The following is a 19,719-nucleotide window of genomic DNA, read 5'->3' on the forward strand; positions in this document are numbered from 1 at the left end:
TAAAGAAGCAGGGTTGACCGTAACAGGGTTGACCGTAACAGGGTTGACCGTAACAGGGTTGATGATTTAATTATTTATCTTAAAGTTTCACAAAAAGTGTTCAATTGTTCAAACATTTCTAGCCTGTCTATCTATGGGTAACAGAGTTGACATGTTAGGCTCGACCTGCTCAGTTTACCACCACAAAACACCAGCAAATTGCCAAAAAAAGTGCAACCAGCTCACCTGCTTTCACACTATGATTTGACGATGTTCAATGTTTTTTGTTGTTGAGAGAATGCCAAGAAGAAAAGATATATATTATAGTTTCACCATTTTAGTTCACGTAAAAGGGTTGACTTTAAAATGAAGGACAGACGTAAATGACACACTAATCACATGAACTGAATAATAATCTTCGGAAATAACTTTGTCAAAGCAACAAATTACTACTGCTTTACAATTATGGTGAAAAAGAGAGAAATGTTAGGGTTAAATTCCTCCTAGAAGTCAGAGTCAAAATGCACTTTGGCACATTAGCAAATCTGTATTCATTTAAAAAAAATCGGACCTATTGAATTCTCCATGTGGTCTATTAATGGGCACTTGATTTAATTTAACAAGCTTTTGGTGCACAATTTCAATTTCAAATATCAAAGGGACGCAAAATGTTCATTTCATGAAACAACCCAATACCAATGTACCAGAAAGGGGAAGTTTGGGTGTCCAAGTACCAAAAAGGAGACTTTTCTGTGTTCCGAGCTCAATGTTTTAGGACTAGACCATAGGCTTATGAACTCTGCACTCCCTCTTTCTCATGGCTATTTTCTTGCTGCATTTTTACATTAGAGCATATTTAAACACCCCTTTCACCGTTGTTCCTTACAGACAGAGAGAGTGGACACATGAAGCATGATGACTATGAGACTCAGTTCAATAAGAATAATCTGGTGTATCCTACTGGCGTGTGTATGGGGGTATAATCATGGACTTTCTGCAGAAGTGAAGTCTCAGTTTATTGAATGAAACCTTCTAGCCAATACAATTTCATTAATTGCTGAGGGGAGTCTTAAAATAAGTGTCCAGGGAAAATCTCATTGTTAAAAGTTCATAGTCTGTTAATACCTTCAAAATGTTATTGACTCATCCTTTACTCGTATTTGTGGCCAATGTATAAATTGGAGAAAATACACTAATGGACAGTTATTTTAAGAGGAATTCTTTCAAAGCAAAGTTTCAATAATTTTGCCATTAAGTGATAGCATGTGTCACTGAGGATTACTGTCACGCCCTGACCGTAGAGAGCTTTTCATGTCTCTATTTTGGTTTGGTCAGGGTGTGATTTGGGTGGGCATTCTATGTCCTTTTTCTATGTTTTGTATTTCTTTGTTTTGGTGTGGTTCTCAATCAGGGACAGCTGTCTAGCGTTGTCTCTGATTGGGAACCATACTTAGGTAGCTTTTTCCCACATGTGTTTTGTGGGTAGTTATTTTCTGTTTAGTGTTTGCACCTTGTGGGACTGTTTCGGTTTCATTTAGTCTTTTGTATTAGTGGTCAGTTCAATAAACAAACATGAACACTTACCACACTGCGCTTTGGTCCGACTACTCTTCCTCATCTGACGACGAAAGCCGTTACAATTACTGTAGAAGAAGTACATAAAAGGGCTAGTTGAAATGTCAACCATGCATTTTTTTTGTTGCAGTAAAGTATTTACTACCAACATTATCACCAAATGTCTTGTCAGTAACCACCCGATCAATGATCCTTTCAGACGGAGAAAGTGGACAGATCCTGCGCTTGTGGGTATCGGGATATAATCATGGACTTTCTGCAGAAGGTAAGTCTATGTCCATTTAAAACTTTGCCGATGGGAGATCTTAAGTGTAATTTCACTTAAAGTCACGTTTCAATAATGCAATTCTTATGTTTTCAACTGGCTTGATAGCATACAGTTGTTAGGGAAAGACTACACACCCCTTGCACACATTTTGCTGCCTTAAAATTACATCTAAAAAGGATAATTGTTTTCTTTTGATCTACACAACCTACTCCACATTTTGAAAGAGAAATTATAGAACATTTTCCAAATGACTGTATTGATTGCATATGTCTTCAGTCACACCCCAGAGTCAATACTTGATGGATCGAAGCACCTTTCATACCCATTACAGCTATGAATAATTTTGAATAAGATTCTACCAACTTTATCCTCTAAGGTTTTACCTGGGCATTGCTCCATTCACATATCTTTTGATCCTAACAAGATCCCCAGTCCCTTCCGTGACAAGCATACCCATAACATGATACTGCCTCCACAGTTTGTCAGGATAAAAAAAATATGAAAGGAGCAAAACCCAGGTAAAAAGTTCAAGGAAAACCCACCTCCGTCTTATGAAAACCTAACCCTGGGATAGAGGTTTATTTTCAGCGAGGCAATTACATTTATTTTTATGCCAAAGACATACAGTAGTTTTCTAACAGGTGTTGAGAGAAATTAGATGTTTTGCAGCTAACTTCCTGCAATTCTACACATGCTTAACACCCCGGCAGTCCTACAATCTAAGCTAGATGCCCTCAATCTCACACAAATCATCAAGGAACCCACCAGGTACAACCCTAACTCTGTAAACAAGGGCACCCTCATAGACGTCATCCTGACCAACTGGCCCTCCAAATACACCTCCGCTGTCTTCAACCAGGATCTCAGCGATCACTGCCTCATTGCCTGTATCCGCTACGGAGCCGCAGTCAAACGACCACCCCTCATCACTGTCAAACGCTCCCTAAAACACTTCTGTGAGCAGGCCTTTCTAATCGACCTGGCCCGGGTATCCTGGAAGGACATTGACCTCATCCCGTCAGTTGAGGATGCCTGGTCATTCTTTAAAAGTAACTTCCTCACCATTTTAGATAAGCATGCTCCGTTCAAAAAATGCAGAACTAAGAACAGATACAGCCCTTGGTTCTCTCCAGACCTGACTGCCCTCGACCAGCACAAAAACATCCTGTGGCGGACTGCAATAGCATCGAACAGTCCCCGTGATATGCAACTGTTCAGGGAAGTCAGGAACCAATACACGCAGTCAGTCAGGAAAGCTAAGGCCAGCTTCTTCAGGCAGAAGTTTGCATCCTGTAGCTCCAACTCCAAAAAGTTCTGGGACACTGAAGTCCATGGAGAACAAGAGCACCTCCTCCCAGCTGCCCACTGCACTGAGGCTAGGTAACACGGTCACCACCGATAAATCCATGATTATCGAAAACTTCAATAAGCATTTCTCAACGGCTGGCCATGCCTTCCGCCAGGCTACTCCAACCTCGGCCAACAGCTCCGCCCCCCCCGCAGCTCCCCGCCCAAGTCTCTCCAGGTTCTCCTTTACCCAAATCCAGATAGCAGATGTTCTGAAAGAGCTGCAAAACCTGGACCCGTACAAATCAGCTGGGCTTGACAATCTGGACCCTCTATTTCTGAAACTATCCGCCGCCATTGTCGCACCCCCTATTACCAGCCTGTTCAACCTCTCTTTCATATCGTCTGAGATCCCCAAGGACTGGAAAGCTGCCGCAGTCATCCCCCTCTTCAAAGGGGGAGACACCCTGGACCCAAATTGTTACAGACCTATATCCATCCTGCCCTGCCTATCTAAGGTCTTCGAAAGCCAAGTCAACAAACAGGTCACTGACCATCTCGAATCCCACCGTACCTTCTCCGCTGTGCAATCTGGTTTCCGAGCCGGTCACGGGTGCACCTCAGCCACACTCAAGGTACTAAACGATATCATAACCGCCATCGATAAAAGACAGTACTGTGCAGCCGTCTTCATCGACCTTGCCAAGGCTTTCGACTCTGTCAATCACCATATTCTTATCGGCAGACTCAGTAGCCTCGGTTTTTCGGATGACTGCCTTGCCTGGTTCACCAATTACTTTGCAGACAGAGTTCAGTGTGTCAAATCGGAGGGCATGCTGTCCGGTCCTCTGGCAGTCTCTATGGGGGTGCCACAGGGTTCAATTCTCGGGCCGACTCTTTTTTTCTGTATGTATCAATGATTGGACACTGTGCTATCTAACCTCCAAACGAGCTTCAATGCCATACAACACTCCTTCCGTGGCCTCCAACTGCTCTTAAACGCTAGTAAAACCAAATGCATGCTTTTCAACCGATCGCTGCCTGCACCCGCATGCCCGACCAGCATCACCACCCTGGATGGTTCCGACCTTGAATATGTGGACATCTATAAGTACCTAGGTGTCTGGCTAGACTGCAAACTCTCCTTCCAGACTCATATCAAACATCTCCAATCGAAAATCAAATCAAGAGTCGGCTTTCTATTCCGCAACAAAGCCTCCTTCACTCACGCCGCCAAGCTTACCCTAGTAAAACTTACTATCCTACCGATCCTCGACTTCGGCGATGTCATCTACAAAATGGCTTCCAACACTCTACTCAGCAAACTGGATGCAGTCTATCACAGTGCCATCCGTTTTGTCACTAAAGCACCTTATACCACCCACCACTGCGACTTGTATGCTCTAGTCGGCTGGCCCTCGCTACATATTCGTCGCCAGACCCACTGGCTCCAGGTCATCTACAAGTCCATGCTAGGTAAAGCTCCGCCTTATCTCAGTTCACTGGTCACGATGGCAACACCCATCCGTAGCACGCGCTCCAGCAGGTGTATCTCACTGATCATCCCTAAAGCCAACACCTCATTTGGCCGCCTTTCGTTCCAGTACTCTGCTGCCTGTGACTGGAACTAATTGCAAAAATCGCTGAAGTTGGAGACTTATCTCCCTCACCAACTTCAAACATCAGCTATCTGAGCAGCTAACCGATTGCTGCAGCTGTACATAGTCTATTGGTAAATAGCCCACCCATTTTCACCTACCTCATCCCCATACTGTTTATTTATTTACTTTTCTGCTCTTTTGCACACCAATATCTCTACCTATACATGACCATCTGATCATTTATCACTCCAGTGTTAATCTGCAAAATTGTAATCATTCACCTACCACCTCATGCCTTTTGCACACATTGTATATAGACTCCCCCTTTTTTTCTACTGTGTTATTGACTTGTTAATTGTTTTCTCCATGTGTAACTCTGTGTTGTCTGTTCACACTGCTATGCTTTATCTTGGCCAGGTCGCAGTTGCAAATGAGAACTTGTTCTCAACTAGCCTACCTGGTTAAATAAAGGTGAAATAAAAAATTTTAATAAAAAATGTCTGAATAAATAAGCATTCTTTACATGAAAACAACTGTACTTATAACCAACTGAAAATAAACATATGACACACTAAACCGATTAAGTGGCATTGGTTTGTCACCATAAAAACAAATGTCATTTTAGTTCTGTTTGTGACCTCCATAGATGTCAGTAAGTCTGTCCCCACATGAGCCATAATGGAGTCTGAAGTTATCAGCAAAGCCAAGCAGAGCCATGCAGCCACAAGGCTTCAGGACCCGGCCTGCCTCCAAGAGGAACCGCTGCTGGTCAAACCAATGGGCCGCTGAGGCTGCAGTCAGTAGGTCCCCAGAAGCATCCGGAAACGGCAGCTCCTCAGCTGTCCCTTTCCTGTATAGTAAGTATTAAGACACAGCACCAAACAATTTATGTAGAAATCCTCAAATAACATTTAACTAGGGGCCTATTGAAAGTGGGAAGCTACTGCTGACCTTTGTCCTGAGTGTAATTGACCGTCTCTGCAGATTGTCATCACTGTTATCTTTAAACAACATGCACATTGGTTTTACTATCCAGGTGTGGACAACATCTCTTATTCCCGTTCAAAATCCTATTTTCCCGAACGCCTAACCTTAAGCCAAACCCCTAACTTAACCTAAATCTACCCCTAACTCCTAACCCTTACCCAAAACCTAGCCCCTAAGCCTAAAATAGGATCGGCAAAATATCCCCACTTTCATTGTTTTACTATCCTTGTGAGGACTTTTGGACCTCAACAGGATAGTAAAGTTAGACCCCACACGTTCAAACACCTGTAGGTGATGTTGAACCCTGCCACTGCCCTGGCCTCCAGTTGGCACTCGCTAATGTCGATGCCCACCACTTCCTGGAAGTGTGGGGCCAGCAGGTGTGAGTTCTGCCCCGTCCCAAAGCTAGGGCATGAGGCTGGACTTTCTGAAGAGAGGGGACCAGTGAGACACTATATAACTAGCCTTCACTAAAGGGGAGTGATAGCTATTGATAATGTAAATGTGATGTTCAAGACAGATATTATATATATTTTACACTCTGGTCTTTGCTCTATAGGTATGACACATTGCATGCTGAATTTCAAGCATACGATAATAACGTAACATAATGGATGACAGTTTAGTAACCTATTGTCACAATACTTCAAAGCATTTAGAAACAGGAAATGGTTGAGATACGGTTTCTATATCCAATTCAAAATGTTATACAATAGAGGGCATTTTTTACTTTAATTTCAGACTCTGTGTTGAAGCATTACACGACTTATCTTAGACAACCTAAGATTTGTCTTAGCTGTCAACTGTACAAGTCTAACGTCATGTAAAAGACTAAGTCTATAACAGTAATACTACTTTTGCTTGGCTCACCTTCCTTTCCAGGTAATGCAGGATGATTTCTCTGATCTCCTCTGGCGGTACAAAGCGGTACCTCTGGTAGATGGAGGCATGGTGTTTCTCCTCAAACAGCCGGTAGGTCATGGTTCTCTGCTGTCGTCTGCTCCGCTAGCCTAGTGCTCCTTCCAGCTTGCAGTGACTCAGCAGACAGAGACAGACCTGCTCTTTCACTAGGACCTTTTAATCATTACATGGAAGGAGGAGAGATGATGTATAGAGGAGGCTAATGTTAGTAATCACTTAGTCACATAAAGGAGAGGTTAAAAGATCTACTATGACAACTGGGCTGCTAATTTCAAATAACTTGTCACCTCCACTACAGGAAATGGCAAAACAGCAAGAACCGATGGGAACCAGGCTAGAATTTGCACACGACTTTGTGGTTTCGTTCCTGAGATATAGTTCAGATGGCACTGTTCCAGTATAGTATCAGTAGTTGTAGCTTTTATGTTTGCTCATTACAGGAAGACGTGCAAAAGTTTGTGCAGACAAGGGTCCCATTGTCCGGTTTGGCCCTTGGCCTATTTTCACTGTATCCACATCAACAAAAGATTTTAACCCTACAGTCCTCTCTCCCATGACATTGTGGTACTGTTACATAAGGCAAGACTGTTCTGAGTGAGACGGTATTGGTAAATCCATGTCAATTTCACCCTGAATAAAATGATTTTGTACCTACAAGTCTAGTAGGCCTACTTATAGAAAAACGAATTATTTGACTGTAATGTAAAGGGTTTGAGTCCACGTTAGTGTCAGTCAAAACAAAACATGACCCTCCAGTCCAGTGCACCTTCCTCCTCTCCCCTCTGGGGTTGGCTCTGACCTGTAAGAGATGTTAGGGGCCGAGACTTTGACCTGTAAGAGATGTTAGGGGCCGAGACTCTGACCTGTAAGAGATGTTAGGGGCCGAGACTCTGAGATGTTAGGGGCCGAGACTGAGATGTTAGGGGCCGAGACTCTGACCTGTAAGAGATGTTAGGGGCCGAGACTCTGAGATGTTAGGGGCCGAGACTGAGATGTTAGGGGCCGAGACTCTGACCTGTAAGAGATGTTAGGGGCCGAGACTCTGACCTGTAGGAGATGTTAGGGGCCGAGACTCTGACCTGTAGGAGATGTTAGGGGCTGAGACTCTGACCTGTAGGAGATGTTAGGGGCCGAGACTCTGACCTGTAGGAGATGTTAGGGGCCGAGACTCTGACCTGTAGGGGATGTTAGGGGCGGTTGCATGCTCTAGGGCCACCTCCTGCTGGTCAGGGCTCCCGTCGGTCCCCAACACCGAGGAGGAGGCCAGCAGCAAGGTGCCCTGGCCCACAGCCTACATCTACTGCCAGGTCAAAGGCCTGCATGCCCCTCTGTCAAACAGGACACATCAACGGCACACATGTCTGAGATATTGTTAGTACTTGCAAACATTTTTAAAGGCATTAGAATGTAAATAGATCATCTTATCTGTTACAAGAACTTTAAAAGCTGGAACTAAACATACATTGATATAATTCTGTAATGTTTCGCAATATTTTCCATTGTAACTATTTTACATCTACAGAAGACTGTAACCATTTAATCTGAGCATGCACAATCCATGGTATTTGATTTAGGAAAACCAAGTCTGAAAATGTGTAACAGGTATATGTCACTCCTACTGTTCTCTTCAGGAAGAACATGACCTCTTCAATGAGCTGAGACTGTATTTCCAGTAGGAGGCAGCATGCTCCTTACCTTCAAACAGATGACAGTCCATGCCACTGAGCTACACTACAGGAGAAAACAGGAATACAAAAGGTATTCTCCAGCCCAGAAAGAGACCTGTTTCTCTTACGGATTTGACTAAAACTCATGCAAGCTCTCTTTCTCACTGGGTTGTGGAGGCTACGTTAAGGAATGTGATCACACACACACTACCTCATTCATCGCAGGAGATTCCCTTTCTTCACAGGGCCAGTTCCAGGGAAACCACTAGGTGCTTGGCCAGCCTAGTATGAGACAGGCCCCAGATAGAGAGAGGAAGGGGCAGAGCAGCGGCTTCATGGGAATGTGTGTTTGCGAATGAGGCTGTTTATGAAGGGAGCCAGGGTTACATGGGGTCAAAGAGAGCTGTGTGGTGTGTTAGAACCAATAAGAAGTCCCATGGAGATGGTACGGGAGAGGGAGGGATCAGGAACTTGCTTTGCTATGAGGTGCTTTCCTTGTTGTGATTGATGTGGGAAAATAAAAAAGCCTGATGAGTTCGGTCTCCTTACTCAGATAAAAACCCTATTCCAACTGATCACTGAGCAATAGATCAACAACAGGCTTTGTACTGAGCTGCACTAGTACTAGATCACTGAAAGAGTTAATTATAAACAATATCTGAAGGCCTGTTCCAAGAACCGACCAAAGGTCTCCTCTTAGTTTCGTAACGTGATGAATTGGGTTGAACCCATGCATACAGCATATTAAAAAGAAACCATCAGAAAATCTGGGGCAGTATGGCTGTGTTTTGACAGGCAGCCCGATTCTGATATTTTTACCAATCAGATCTTTTCACATCAGATCTTTTTCAGACCTGACCTGATCGATCCAAAGAATATCAGAATTTGGCTGCGTAAATTTCAATTGTCTCAGATTAGGAGTGCTAATCTTGGATCAGAAACCCCCTTGGCCATGTTATATTTTTCATTGTGATCTAAAAGGAAAAACTGATCCTAAAATCCACACACTAATATTACTCTGAGACACTTGATACAGCCCTGAAGTTAAATAATATTCAAAAGTTATGATTGTGTCTGCAGACATTTTATTGTAAATCTCAGGCAAGGAAGATACTAAATGTGGCAAGCATTTTGATAATGATGTGACTAAGGCTAATAGTTTGCTCTACATTACAATGTATAAAAGAGACAACCAAAGGGACTTCAATGACATCTTATGTGAACAGAATAACATTTCTAGTAACAGCTTGAACATGATTCAAACAAGCCTAAACACAAGCTTAAGAAACATCTGTCTACACACAAACACATTCACACTGTAAAGAGTGTTCACTCCGGTTTAGACGCCAGGACACAGAAATACTCCAGCGTCACTTCCATGAGTGTGTCTGGTGATGTGACTCCCATCTCCTTCAGAAACCTGCAATATGACGTCAATATATTTGATAAAATAATTCCTTGCCGGATGGACCATAAAAGTGGCATACAAGTAAATATAATTAATTATTTGTGATTATTTGTTCATTTTTCATTTTTTTTTGGTTCATTTCATCTTTAGTCTAAGACGGGGGGCTAATCTGACAGATGGAATTGTTTTAAATTGGTCATACCTATGGATCATTTAGCTATTTGATTGAGAATTGTAGGACCCCTTTAGGTACAAAGCTATATACAATGGGGCAAAAAAGTATTTAGTCAGCCACCAATTGTGCAAGTTCTCCCACTTAAAAAGATGAGAGAGGCCTGTAATTTTCATCATAGGTATACTTCAACTATGACAGACAAAATGAGAAAAATCCAGAAAATCCCATTGTAGGATTTTTAATGAATTTATTTGCAAATTATGGTGGAAAATAAGTATTTGGTCACCTACAAACAAGCAAGATTTCTGGCTCTCACAGACCTGTAACTTCTTCTTTAAGAGGCTCCTCTGTCCTCCACTCGTTACCTGTATTAATGGCACCTGTTTGAACTTGTTATCAGTATTAAAGACACCTGTCCACAACCTCAAACAGTCAAACTCCACTATGGCCAAGACCAAAGAGCTGTCAAAGGACACCAGAAACAAAATTGTAGACCTTCACCAGGCTGGGAAGACTGAATCTGCAATAGGTAAGCAGCTTGGCTTGAAGAAATCAACTGTGGGAGCAATTATTGGGAAATGGAAGACATACAAGACCACTGATAATCTCTCTCGGTCTGGGGCTCCACGCAAGATCTCACCCCGTGGGGTCAAAATGATCACAAGAACGGTGAGCAAAAATCCCAGAACCACACGGGGGGACCTAGTGAATGACCTGCAGAGAGCTGAGACCAAAGTAACAAAGCCTACCATCAGTAACACACTACGCCACCAGGGACTCAAATCCTGCAGTGCCAGACGTTTCCCCCTGCTTAAGCCAGTACATGTCCAGGCCCGTCAGAAGTTTGCTAGAGAGCATTTGGATGATCCAGAAGAAGATTGGGAGAATGTCATATGGTCAGATGAAACCAAAATAGAACTTTTTGGTAAAAACTCAACTCGTCATGTTTGGAGGACAAATAATGCTGAGTTGCATCCAAAGAACACCATACCTACTGTGAAGCTTGGGGGTGGAAACATCATGCTTTGGGGCTGTTTTTGTGCAAAGGGACCAGGACGACTGATCTGTGTAAAGGAACGAATGAATGGGGCCATGTATCGTGAGATTTTGAGTGAAAACCTCCTTCCATCAGCAAGGGCATTGAAGATGAAACGTGGATGGGTCTTTCAGCATGACAATGGTCCCAAACACATCGCCCGGGCAACGAAGGAGTGCTTTAGTAAGAAGCATTTCAAGGTCCTGGAGTGGCCTAGCCAGTCTCCAGATCTCAACCCCATAGAACATCTTTGGAGGGAGTTAAAAGTCCGTGTTGCCCAGCAACAGCCCCAAAACATCACTGCTCTAGAGAAGATCTGCAAGGAGGAATGGGCCAAAATACCAGCAACAGTGTGTGAAAACCTTGTGAAGACTTACAGAAATCGTTTGACCTCTGTCATTGCCAACAAAGGGTATATAACAAAGTATTGAGACACTTTTGTTATTGACCAAATACTTATTTTCCACCATAATTTGCAAATAAATTCATAAAAATCCTACAATGTGATTTTCTGGATATTTTTTTTCATTTTGTCTGTCATAGTTGAAGTATACCTATGATGAAAATTACAGGCCTCTCATCTTTTTAAGTGGGAGAACTTACGAGACTCCTGGCACTTGTGGGGGTCGTAGAGCAAAGAAGAGAACACCATCGTGTTCATGAGAGTCTATACATACAATGGTAAATAGTTTGTAGGTCAAACTGTTCGGACGCTCCAGATGATTTTCGGGATGTCTCATGGTCTGACAAACACCGCTCTAGCTCTGTCACCTTTCACTGCAGATGTTGAAGTGTGACACTGGCAGATGCGTTGGATTGAGACGTATCCAATGCAACAAAACATAAACGGTATCTCTAGCGTAAACGGATGGATTTTGATGGGTATTTATTTGTTATGTAACTTAGACTGACACACCGGTTTATCAATCGACTCCATCGGGTTAATTAGCTAATTAGTTCATTAATTCATCCATTCAGTAATTGGTTCATTCATCCATTCAGTCATTCATTCATCCGTTGATTGATCAGGGTTGTTACCTGTCGAGTGTTCTCTGCAGCAGTGTGGTGGCAGCATCAGGCTCGGCCCTCTGGAAGGCCTGGTACATGGAGAAGGACTCCATGAAGCCCACTATGTTCCTCACTGAGATCTGCTGCTTCAGTGGGATAAACTCAATCCTGAAAGAAGAACAGATACACACACACTGTTGAATTGAGAGGAGAGTCATAGTGGATCCCCTATTTACCCAGGGGGGCCAAGAGGTTTAAGTCAAGTAAGTCATAATATTGAATACTCCTGCAGTTTATTGAGAACAACATTTGATTTTCACCACCTGTGAGTCACTAGGTGTGAGTGCATTACTTCTGTATATATATATATTTAATTCTCAAATAGAAACTCTGAGACACAGGGTCAAAGTCACACCATGAGAAATGTTTTAATGTGTAATAGGCTGTTCTACTGGGTTCTCACAGAGGCTGTATGAGTTACCTCTCTTTGTCAGGGAAGGGGATAGCAGTGTAAATCTCCTGTAGTTTGATGTTGGCCACTGCTACCTGTGTGCTGGTGTATGGTAACAGCACCTTCTTGAACTGGGGATAGCAAAGTCAAATCTCATTCAGGAAACAGTCAGGAAACTTGGTACTTATATCAAACACAGAATTGTGAGGGTTTGTTGTATCATACAGGTGAACCCATGGAAATTAAACAATTTTTCACAAGAGAAATGTCTCAATAGGGCCGCAAACAAACATTTTGTAAGCATACTGTACATGAAAACAACAATTGTACTTAGTACCCAATGAAAATAAACATATGACACACTAAACCAATAAAGTGGCGGCAGGGTAGCCTAGTGGTTAGGACATTGGACTAGTAACCGAAAGGTTGCAAGTTCATATCCCCGAGCTGACAAGGTACAAATCTGTCATTCTGCCCCTGAACAGGCAGTTAACCCAAATAAGAATTTGTTCTTAACTGACTTGCCTAGTTAAATAAAGGTAAAAAAAAAAAGTGGCATTGGTTTGATAGAATGTCCTTCTAGTTCTGTGTTTTTCACCTCATCACAGATGGCAGTGAGTCTGTCCCCACATGAGCCGTAATGGAGTCTGAAGTTATCAGCAAAGCCAAGCAGAGCCATGCAGCCGCAAGGCTTCAGGACCCGGCCTGCCTCCAAGAGGAACCGCTGCTGGTCAAACCAATGGGCCGCTGAGGCTGCAGTCAGTAGGTCCACAGAAGCATCCGGAAACGGCAGCTCCTCAGCTGTCCCTTTCCTGTATAGTAAGTATTAAGACACAGCACCAAACATTGAGGATTTCTACATAAACTAACATATTAACTAGGGGCCTATTGAAAGTGGGAAGCTACTGCTGACCTTTGTGCTGAGTGTAATTGACCGTCTCTGCAGATTGTCATCACTGTTTCTTTTTAAACAAAATACACGTTGTACACGAGCCAAGTGTGGACCAAACATTTACTCCCATTCAAAATCCTATTATCCCTAAACCCTAACCCTAATTCTAACCCGAACCCCTAACTAAACCTAAACCTAAACCTAACTCCTAACCCTTACCCAAAACCAAACTCTAAAATAGCAGTTTTTCTTAATGTATGGGGAACTGAAAAATGTCCCCACTTGTCACATTTTCAAAAGGATAGTAAAAGTTAAACACACATAGACACATTCAAATACCTGTAGGTGATGTTGTTGAATCCTGCCACTGCCCTGGCCTCCTCTAGTTGGCACTCGCTGATGTCAATGCCCACCACCTCCTGGAAGTGTGGGGCCATCAGGCGTGAGTTCTGCCCCGTCCCACAGCCCAGGTCCACAGCTAGGGCATGAGGCTGGACATTCTGAAGAGAGGGGACCAGTGAGACACTATATATCTAGCCTTCACTAAAGGAGAGTGATAGCTAGTGATAGTGTAAATATGATGTTCAATACAGATAATATACAATACCAGTTAAAAGTTTGGACAAACTAACTCATTCAAGGGTTTTTCTTTATTTTGCTATTTTCTACATTGTAGAATATTAGTGAAGACATCAAAACTCTGAAATAACACATATGGTATCATGTAGTAACCAAAAAATGGTTAAATAAATAAAAAAATATGTTTTATTCTTCAAAGTTACCACCTTTCTCCTTGATGACAGCTTTGCACACTCTTGGCATTCTCTCAACCAGCTTCACCTGGAATACTTTTCCAACAGTCTTGAAGGAGTTCCCACATATGCTGAGCACTTGTTGGCTGCTTTTCCTTCACTCTGCGGTCCAACTCATCCCAAACCATCTCAATTGGGTTGAGGTCGGGTGATTGTGGAGTCCAGGTCATCTGATGCAGCACTCCATCACTCTCCTTGGTCAAATAGCCCTTACACAGCCTGGAGGTATGTTGGGTCATTGTCCTATTAAAAAATAAATAAAAGTCCCACTAAGCGCAAACCAGATGGGATCACATATTGCTGTAGAATGCTGTGGTAAACATGCTGGTTAAGTGTGCCTTGAATTCTAAATAAATCACCAACAGTGTCACCAGAAAAGCATCTCCACACCTTAACACCTCCTCCTCCATGCTCTACAGTGGGAAATACACATGCAGAGATCATCCGTTCATCCACACCGCGTCTCACAAAGACACAGTGGTTTGAACCAGAAATCTCACATTTGGACTCATCAGACCAAAGGACAGATTTCCACCGGTCTAATATCCATTGCTCATGTTCCTTGGCCCAAGCAAGTCTCTTCTTATTATTGGTGCCCTTAGTTGTGGTTTCTTTGCAGCAATTCGACCATGAAGGCCTGATTCACGCGGTCTCCTCTGAACAGTTGATGTTGAGATGTCTGTTACTTGAACTCTGGTAACTAATGAACTGATCCTCTGCAGCAGAGGTAACTCTGGGTCTTCTTTTCCTGTGGCGGCCTTCATAAGAGCCAGTTTCATCATAGTGCTTGAGGGTTTTTGCGACTGCGCTTGAAGAAACTTTCAAAGTTCTTTCAATTTTCCGCATTGACTGACATGTCTTAAAGTAATGGACTCTCATTTCTCTTTGCTCATTAGAGCTGTTCTTGCCATAATATGGTCTTGGTCTTTTACCAAATGGGCTATCTTCTGTATACCACCCCTACCTTGTCACAATACAACCGATTGGCTCAAACACATTAAGATGGAAAGAAATTCTACAAATGAACTTTTATCAAGGCACACCTGCTAATTGAAATGCATTCCAGGTGACTACCTCATGAAGCTGTTTGAGAGAATGCCAAGAGTGTGCAAAGCTGCCATCAAGGCAAAGGGTGGCTACTTTGAAGAATCTCAGATATATAAAACATGTATTTATTTGTTTAACACTTTTTTTGGTTACTACATGATTCCATAAATGTTATTTCATAGTTTTGATGTTTTCACTATTATTCTACAATGTAGAAAATATTACAAATAAAGAAAAACCCTTGAATTGGTTGGTTTGTCCAAACGTTTGATATGTACTGTATATTAAACTCTGGTATCACCTTCCTTTCCAGGTAATGCAGGATGATGTCTCTGATCTCCTCTGGCGGTACAAAGCGGTACCTCTGGTAGATGGAGGCATGGTGTTTCTCCTCAAACATCCGGTAGGTCATGGTGCTCTGCTGTCGTCTGCTCCGCTAGCCTAGTGCTCCTTCCAGCTTGCAGTGACTCAGCAGCGACACAGACACAGAGACTGATCTGCTCCTTCACTAGGATCTGTCAATCATTACATGGAAGGAGGAGAGATACCGTATACAGTGGGGCAAAAAGTATTTAGTCAGCCACCAATTGTGCAAGTTCTCCCAATTAAAAAGATGAGAGAGGCCTGTAATTTTCATCATAGGTACACTTCAACTATGACAGACAAAATGACAAAAAAAAATCCAGAAAATCACATTGTAGGATTTTTAATGAATTTATTTGCAAATTATGGTGGAAAATAAGTATTTGGTCAATATTCATATTCAGGCGGGAGGCTCCGGCAGCGGCGCCGGACAGGCGGGAGGCTCCGGCAGCGGCGCCGGACAGGCGGGAGGCTCCGGCGCCGGACAGGCGGGAGACTCCGGCAGCGGCGCCGGACAGGCGGGAGGCTCCGGCAGCGGCGCCGGACAGGCGGGAGGCTCCGGCAGCGGCGCCGGACAGGCGGGAGACTCCGGCAGCGGCGCCGGACAGGCGGGAGGCTCCGGCAGCGGCGCCGGACAGGCGGGAGGCTCCGGCGCCGGACAGGCGGGAGACTCCGGCAGCGGCGCCGGACAGGCGGGAGGCTCCGGCAGCGGCGCCGGACAGGCGGGAGGCTCCGGCAGCGGCGCCGGACAGGCGGGAGACTCCGGCAGCGGCGCCGGACAGGCGGGAGGCTCCGGCAGCGGCGCCGGACAGGCGGGAGGCTCCGGCAGCGGCGCCGGACATGTGGGAGGCTCCGGCAGCGCTGGAGAGGAGGGAGCCCCTGTAAGGATGGGCCGGAGAGACAGCCTGGTGCGGGGGGCTGCCACCGGAGGGCTGGTGCGTGGAGGTGGTGACGGATAGACCTGGCCGTGCAGGCGCACTGGAGCTCTTGAGCACCGAGCCTGCCCAACCTTACCCGGTTGAATGGTCCCGGTCGCCCTGCCAGTGCGGCGAGGTGGAATAGCCCGCACTGGGCTATGCAGGCGAACCGGGGACACCGTGCGCAAGGTTGGTGCCATGTAAGCCGGCCCAAGGAGACGCACTGGAGACCAGATGCGTAGAGCCGGCTTCATGGCACTTGGCTCGATGCTCACTCTAGCCCGGCCGATACGTGGAGCTGGAATGTACCGCACCGGGCTGTGCACCCGCACTGGGGACACCGTGCGCTCCACCGCATAACACGGTGCCTGCCCGGTCTCTCTTGCCCCCCGGTAACCACAGGGAGTTTGCACAGGTCTCCTACCTGGCATAGCCATACTCCCTGTGAGCCCCACCCCCATCAAATTTTTGGGGCTGACTCTCGGGCTTCCATCCACTCTGCCGTGCTAGTTCCTCATAATGCCACCTCTCTGCTTTTGCTGCCTCCAGCTCGGCCTTGGGGCGGCAATATTCTCCTGGCTCTGCCCAGGGTCCTTTACCGTCTAGAATCTCCTCCCAAGTCCATCTCTCCAAATAGTGCAGCCTCTCCCACTGCTGCTGCTGCTGCTCCTGCTGCTGCTGCCTCTGTTGCTTCTCCTGCTGCTGCTTTTGCCGTTGCCCGTTACCACGCCGCTTGGTCCTTGGTTGGTGGGTGATTCTGTAATGGTTTTCTTCATCTGAAGGAGAGGCGGACCAAAGCGCAGCGTGGTGGTTATTCATATTCTTTAATTTATAAAGAAACTACACATGAGATAACTAACAAAAACAACAAATGTGAGAAAACCTAAAACAGTCCCATCTGGTGCAAACACAAAGACAGGAACAATCACCCACAAACACACAGTGACACCCAGGCTACCTAAGTATGATTCTCAATCAGAGACAACTAATGACACCTGCCTCTGATTGAGAACCATACTAACATAGAAAACCCCAAATCATAGAAAATCAAACATAGACTGCCCACCCAACTCACGCCCTGACCATACTAAATAAATACAAAACAAAGGAAATAAAGGTCAGAACGTGACAATACTTTGTTAAATACCCTTTGTTGGCAATGACAGAGGTCAAACGATTTCTGTAAGTCTTCACAAGGTTTTCAAACACTGTTGCTGGTATTTTGGCCCATTCCTCCATGCAGATCTCCTCTAGAGCAGTGATGTTTTGGGGCTGTTGCTGGGCAAGACAGACTTTCAACTCCCTCCAAAGATTTTCTATGGGGTTGAGATCTGGAGACTGGCTAGGCCACTCCAGGACCTTGAAATGCTTCTTACGAAAGCACTCCTTTGTTGCCCGGGAGATGTGTTTGGGACCATTGTCATGCTGAAAGACCCATCCACGTTTCATCTTCAATGCCCTTGCTGATGGAAGGAGGTTTTCACTCAAACTCTCACGATACATTCATTCTTTCCTTTACACGGATCAGTCATCCTGGTCCCTTTGCACAAAAACAGCCCCAAAGCATGATGTTTCCACCCCCATGCTTCACAGTAGGTATGGTGTTCTTTGGATGCAACTCAGCATTCTTTGTCCTCCAAACACGACGAGTTGAGTTTTTACCAAAAAGTTCTATTTTGGTTTCATCTGACCATATGACATTCTCCCAATCTTCTTCTGGATCATCCAAATGCTCTCTAGCAAACTTCCGACGGGCCTGGACATGTACTGGCTTAAGCAGGGAGACACGTCTGGCACTGCAGAATTTGAGTCCCTGGCGGCGTAGTGTGTTACTGATGGTAGGCTTTGTTATTTTTGTCCCAGCTCTCTGCAGGTCATTCACTAGGTCCCCCCGTGTGGTTGTGGGATTTTTGCTCACCGTTCTTGTGATCATTTTGACCCCACGGGGTGAGATCTTGCGTGGAGCTCCAGACCGAGAGAGATTATCAGTGGTCTTGTATGTCTTCCATTTCCCAATAATTGCTCCCACAGTTGATTTCTTCAAACCAAGCTGCTTACCTATTGCAGATTCAGTCTTCCCAGCCTGGTGCAGGTCTACAATTTTGTTTCTGGTGTCCTTTGACAGCTCTTTGGTCTTGGCCATAGTGGAGTTTGGAGGTGACTGTTTGAGGTTGTGGACAGGTGTCTTTTATACTGATAACAAGTTCAAACAGGTGCCATTAATACAGGTAACGAGTGGAGGACAGAGGAGCCTCTTAAAGAATAAGTTACAGGTCTGTGAGAGCCAGAAATCTTGCTCGTTTGTAGGTGACCAAATACTTATTTTCCACCATAATTTGCAAATAAATTCATAAAAAATCCTACAATGTGATTTTCTGGATTTTTTTCTAATTTTGTCTGTCATAGTTGAAGTGTACCTATGATGGAAATTACAGGCCTCTCTCATCTTTTTAAGTGGGAGAACTTGCACAATTGGTGACTGACTAAATACTTTTTTGCCCCACTGTATAAGGAGTAGGACAGAGGAGGCTACTGGTAGTAGTCACTCAGTCACATAGAGGAGAGGTTTAAAGAGATTCTATGACACCTGGGCTGCTAAGATAAAATAACTTGTTGACTCTGACAAATTGCAAAACGTTGATTTGTCTGTGATGTGTGGAACGATAACGTCCGATAAGGGCCACAATAATGACATGCCCATAGATAGACTAGTGGTTTAAAACATGTCATAGTGTCTTACAGTATGTCTTATGTCTTATGCAGGTACCGCATTCAGTGCATTTAAGACAAAAGTTGTGAAACTAGACTGGATCCCAAGATGCAGGGATTAGGTTATCGAACAGAACAGTTTCCTGAACAATAACAAAAAACAAGAACAAGTACAGAAATGTTTAAATAGTCTTCTGAAAGTTTGCAATGAAGTCCTATTCAATTGTAATGTCAAATATAACAAAATCACCTTCCAAAATGCAATGTAGCTTGTAAAGCCATATGTGTTCCTCTCTCAGCTGAAAATTCCACGTAAGCAAAGTTGCCAGGTCCCTCTCACAGTATTACCGGAAGTGTGCCCAGATTGTCCAAATAGCCATATGCATGCTGGGGCCTCAGTGTTAACCCTTGACTGTCCAGAATATTGAACCTATTGTAAACACTTGCTGACCCAGAGCATGTATAACATTGGAGATGTTTACATTTAAATTGACAGTAATTACGTGATGATAAGCAAGTGATTTAACCCCCCCTAGAAGCATGACTAAATCATTTCTAGAGGGAGTGAATGGTGGAACATAGAGATGACAAACCTGCAATATAAGTCAACATATAG

General features: G+C 44.3%; 2 protein-coding genes across 2 annotated transcripts; both read right to left on the reverse strand.

Annotated features, from left to right (window-relative positions):
* Positions 1-5,176: 5,176 nt before the first annotated feature.
* LOC109904352 (putative methyltransferase DDB_G0268948) lies at positions 5,177-8,643 on the reverse strand. Its single transcript, XM_031796372.1, is given in 5 exon segments — positions 5,177-5,560; positions 5,983-6,100; positions 6,103-6,124; positions 6,568-6,771; positions 8,497-8,643. Coding segments are annotated over 4 exon segments (480 nt in total). The 5' UTR covers positions 6,679-6,771; positions 8,497-8,643; the 3' UTR covers positions 5,177-5,331.
* A 704-nt stretch (positions 8,644-9,347) lies between these two features.
* LOC109867618 (putative methyltransferase DDB_G0268948) lies at positions 9,348-19,472 on the reverse strand. Its single transcript, XM_020456875.2, has 7 exons — positions 19,354-19,472; positions 15,416-15,629; positions 13,595-13,755; positions 12,962-13,175; positions 12,394-12,494; positions 11,943-12,080; positions 9,348-9,705 (listed from the first exon to the last, which is right to left on the reverse strand). The coding sequence occupies exons 2-7, from the start codon at positions 15,524-15,526 to the stop codon at positions 9,615-9,617; spliced, it is 816 nt and encodes a 271-aa protein (XP_020312464.2). The 5' UTR covers positions 15,527-15,629; positions 19,354-19,472; the 3' UTR covers positions 9,348-9,614.
* Between the last annotated feature and the right edge of the window lie 247 nt (positions 19,473-19,719).

Source organism: Oncorhynchus kisutch, linkage group LG2 (genome assembly GCF_002021735.2).
Source record: "Oncorhynchus kisutch isolate 150728-3 linkage group LG2, Okis_V2, whole genome shotgun sequence".
In the NCBI taxonomy this organism is placed as follows: domain Eukaryota; kingdom Metazoa; phylum Chordata; class Actinopteri; order Salmoniformes; family Salmonidae; genus Oncorhynchus; species Oncorhynchus kisutch.

What these genes read in the sequence shown, in the direction of transcription:
- LOC109867618 (XM_020456875.2), bottom strand. Translation starts at nt 15,526, where the DNA reads ATGACCTACCGGATGTTTGAGGAGAAACACCATGCCTCCATCTACCAG. An exon ending in TGCATTACCTGGAAAGGAAG is followed by an intron (nt 13,756 to 15,415) that starts GTGATACCAGAG and finishes CCCTCTCTTCAG; the next exon opens with AATGTCCAGCCTCATGCCCT. An exon ending in TCACTGCCATCTGTGATGAG is followed by an intron (nt 12,495 to 12,961) that starts GTGAAAAACACA and finishes TGCTATCCCCAG; the next exon opens with TTCAAGAAGGTGCTGTTACC.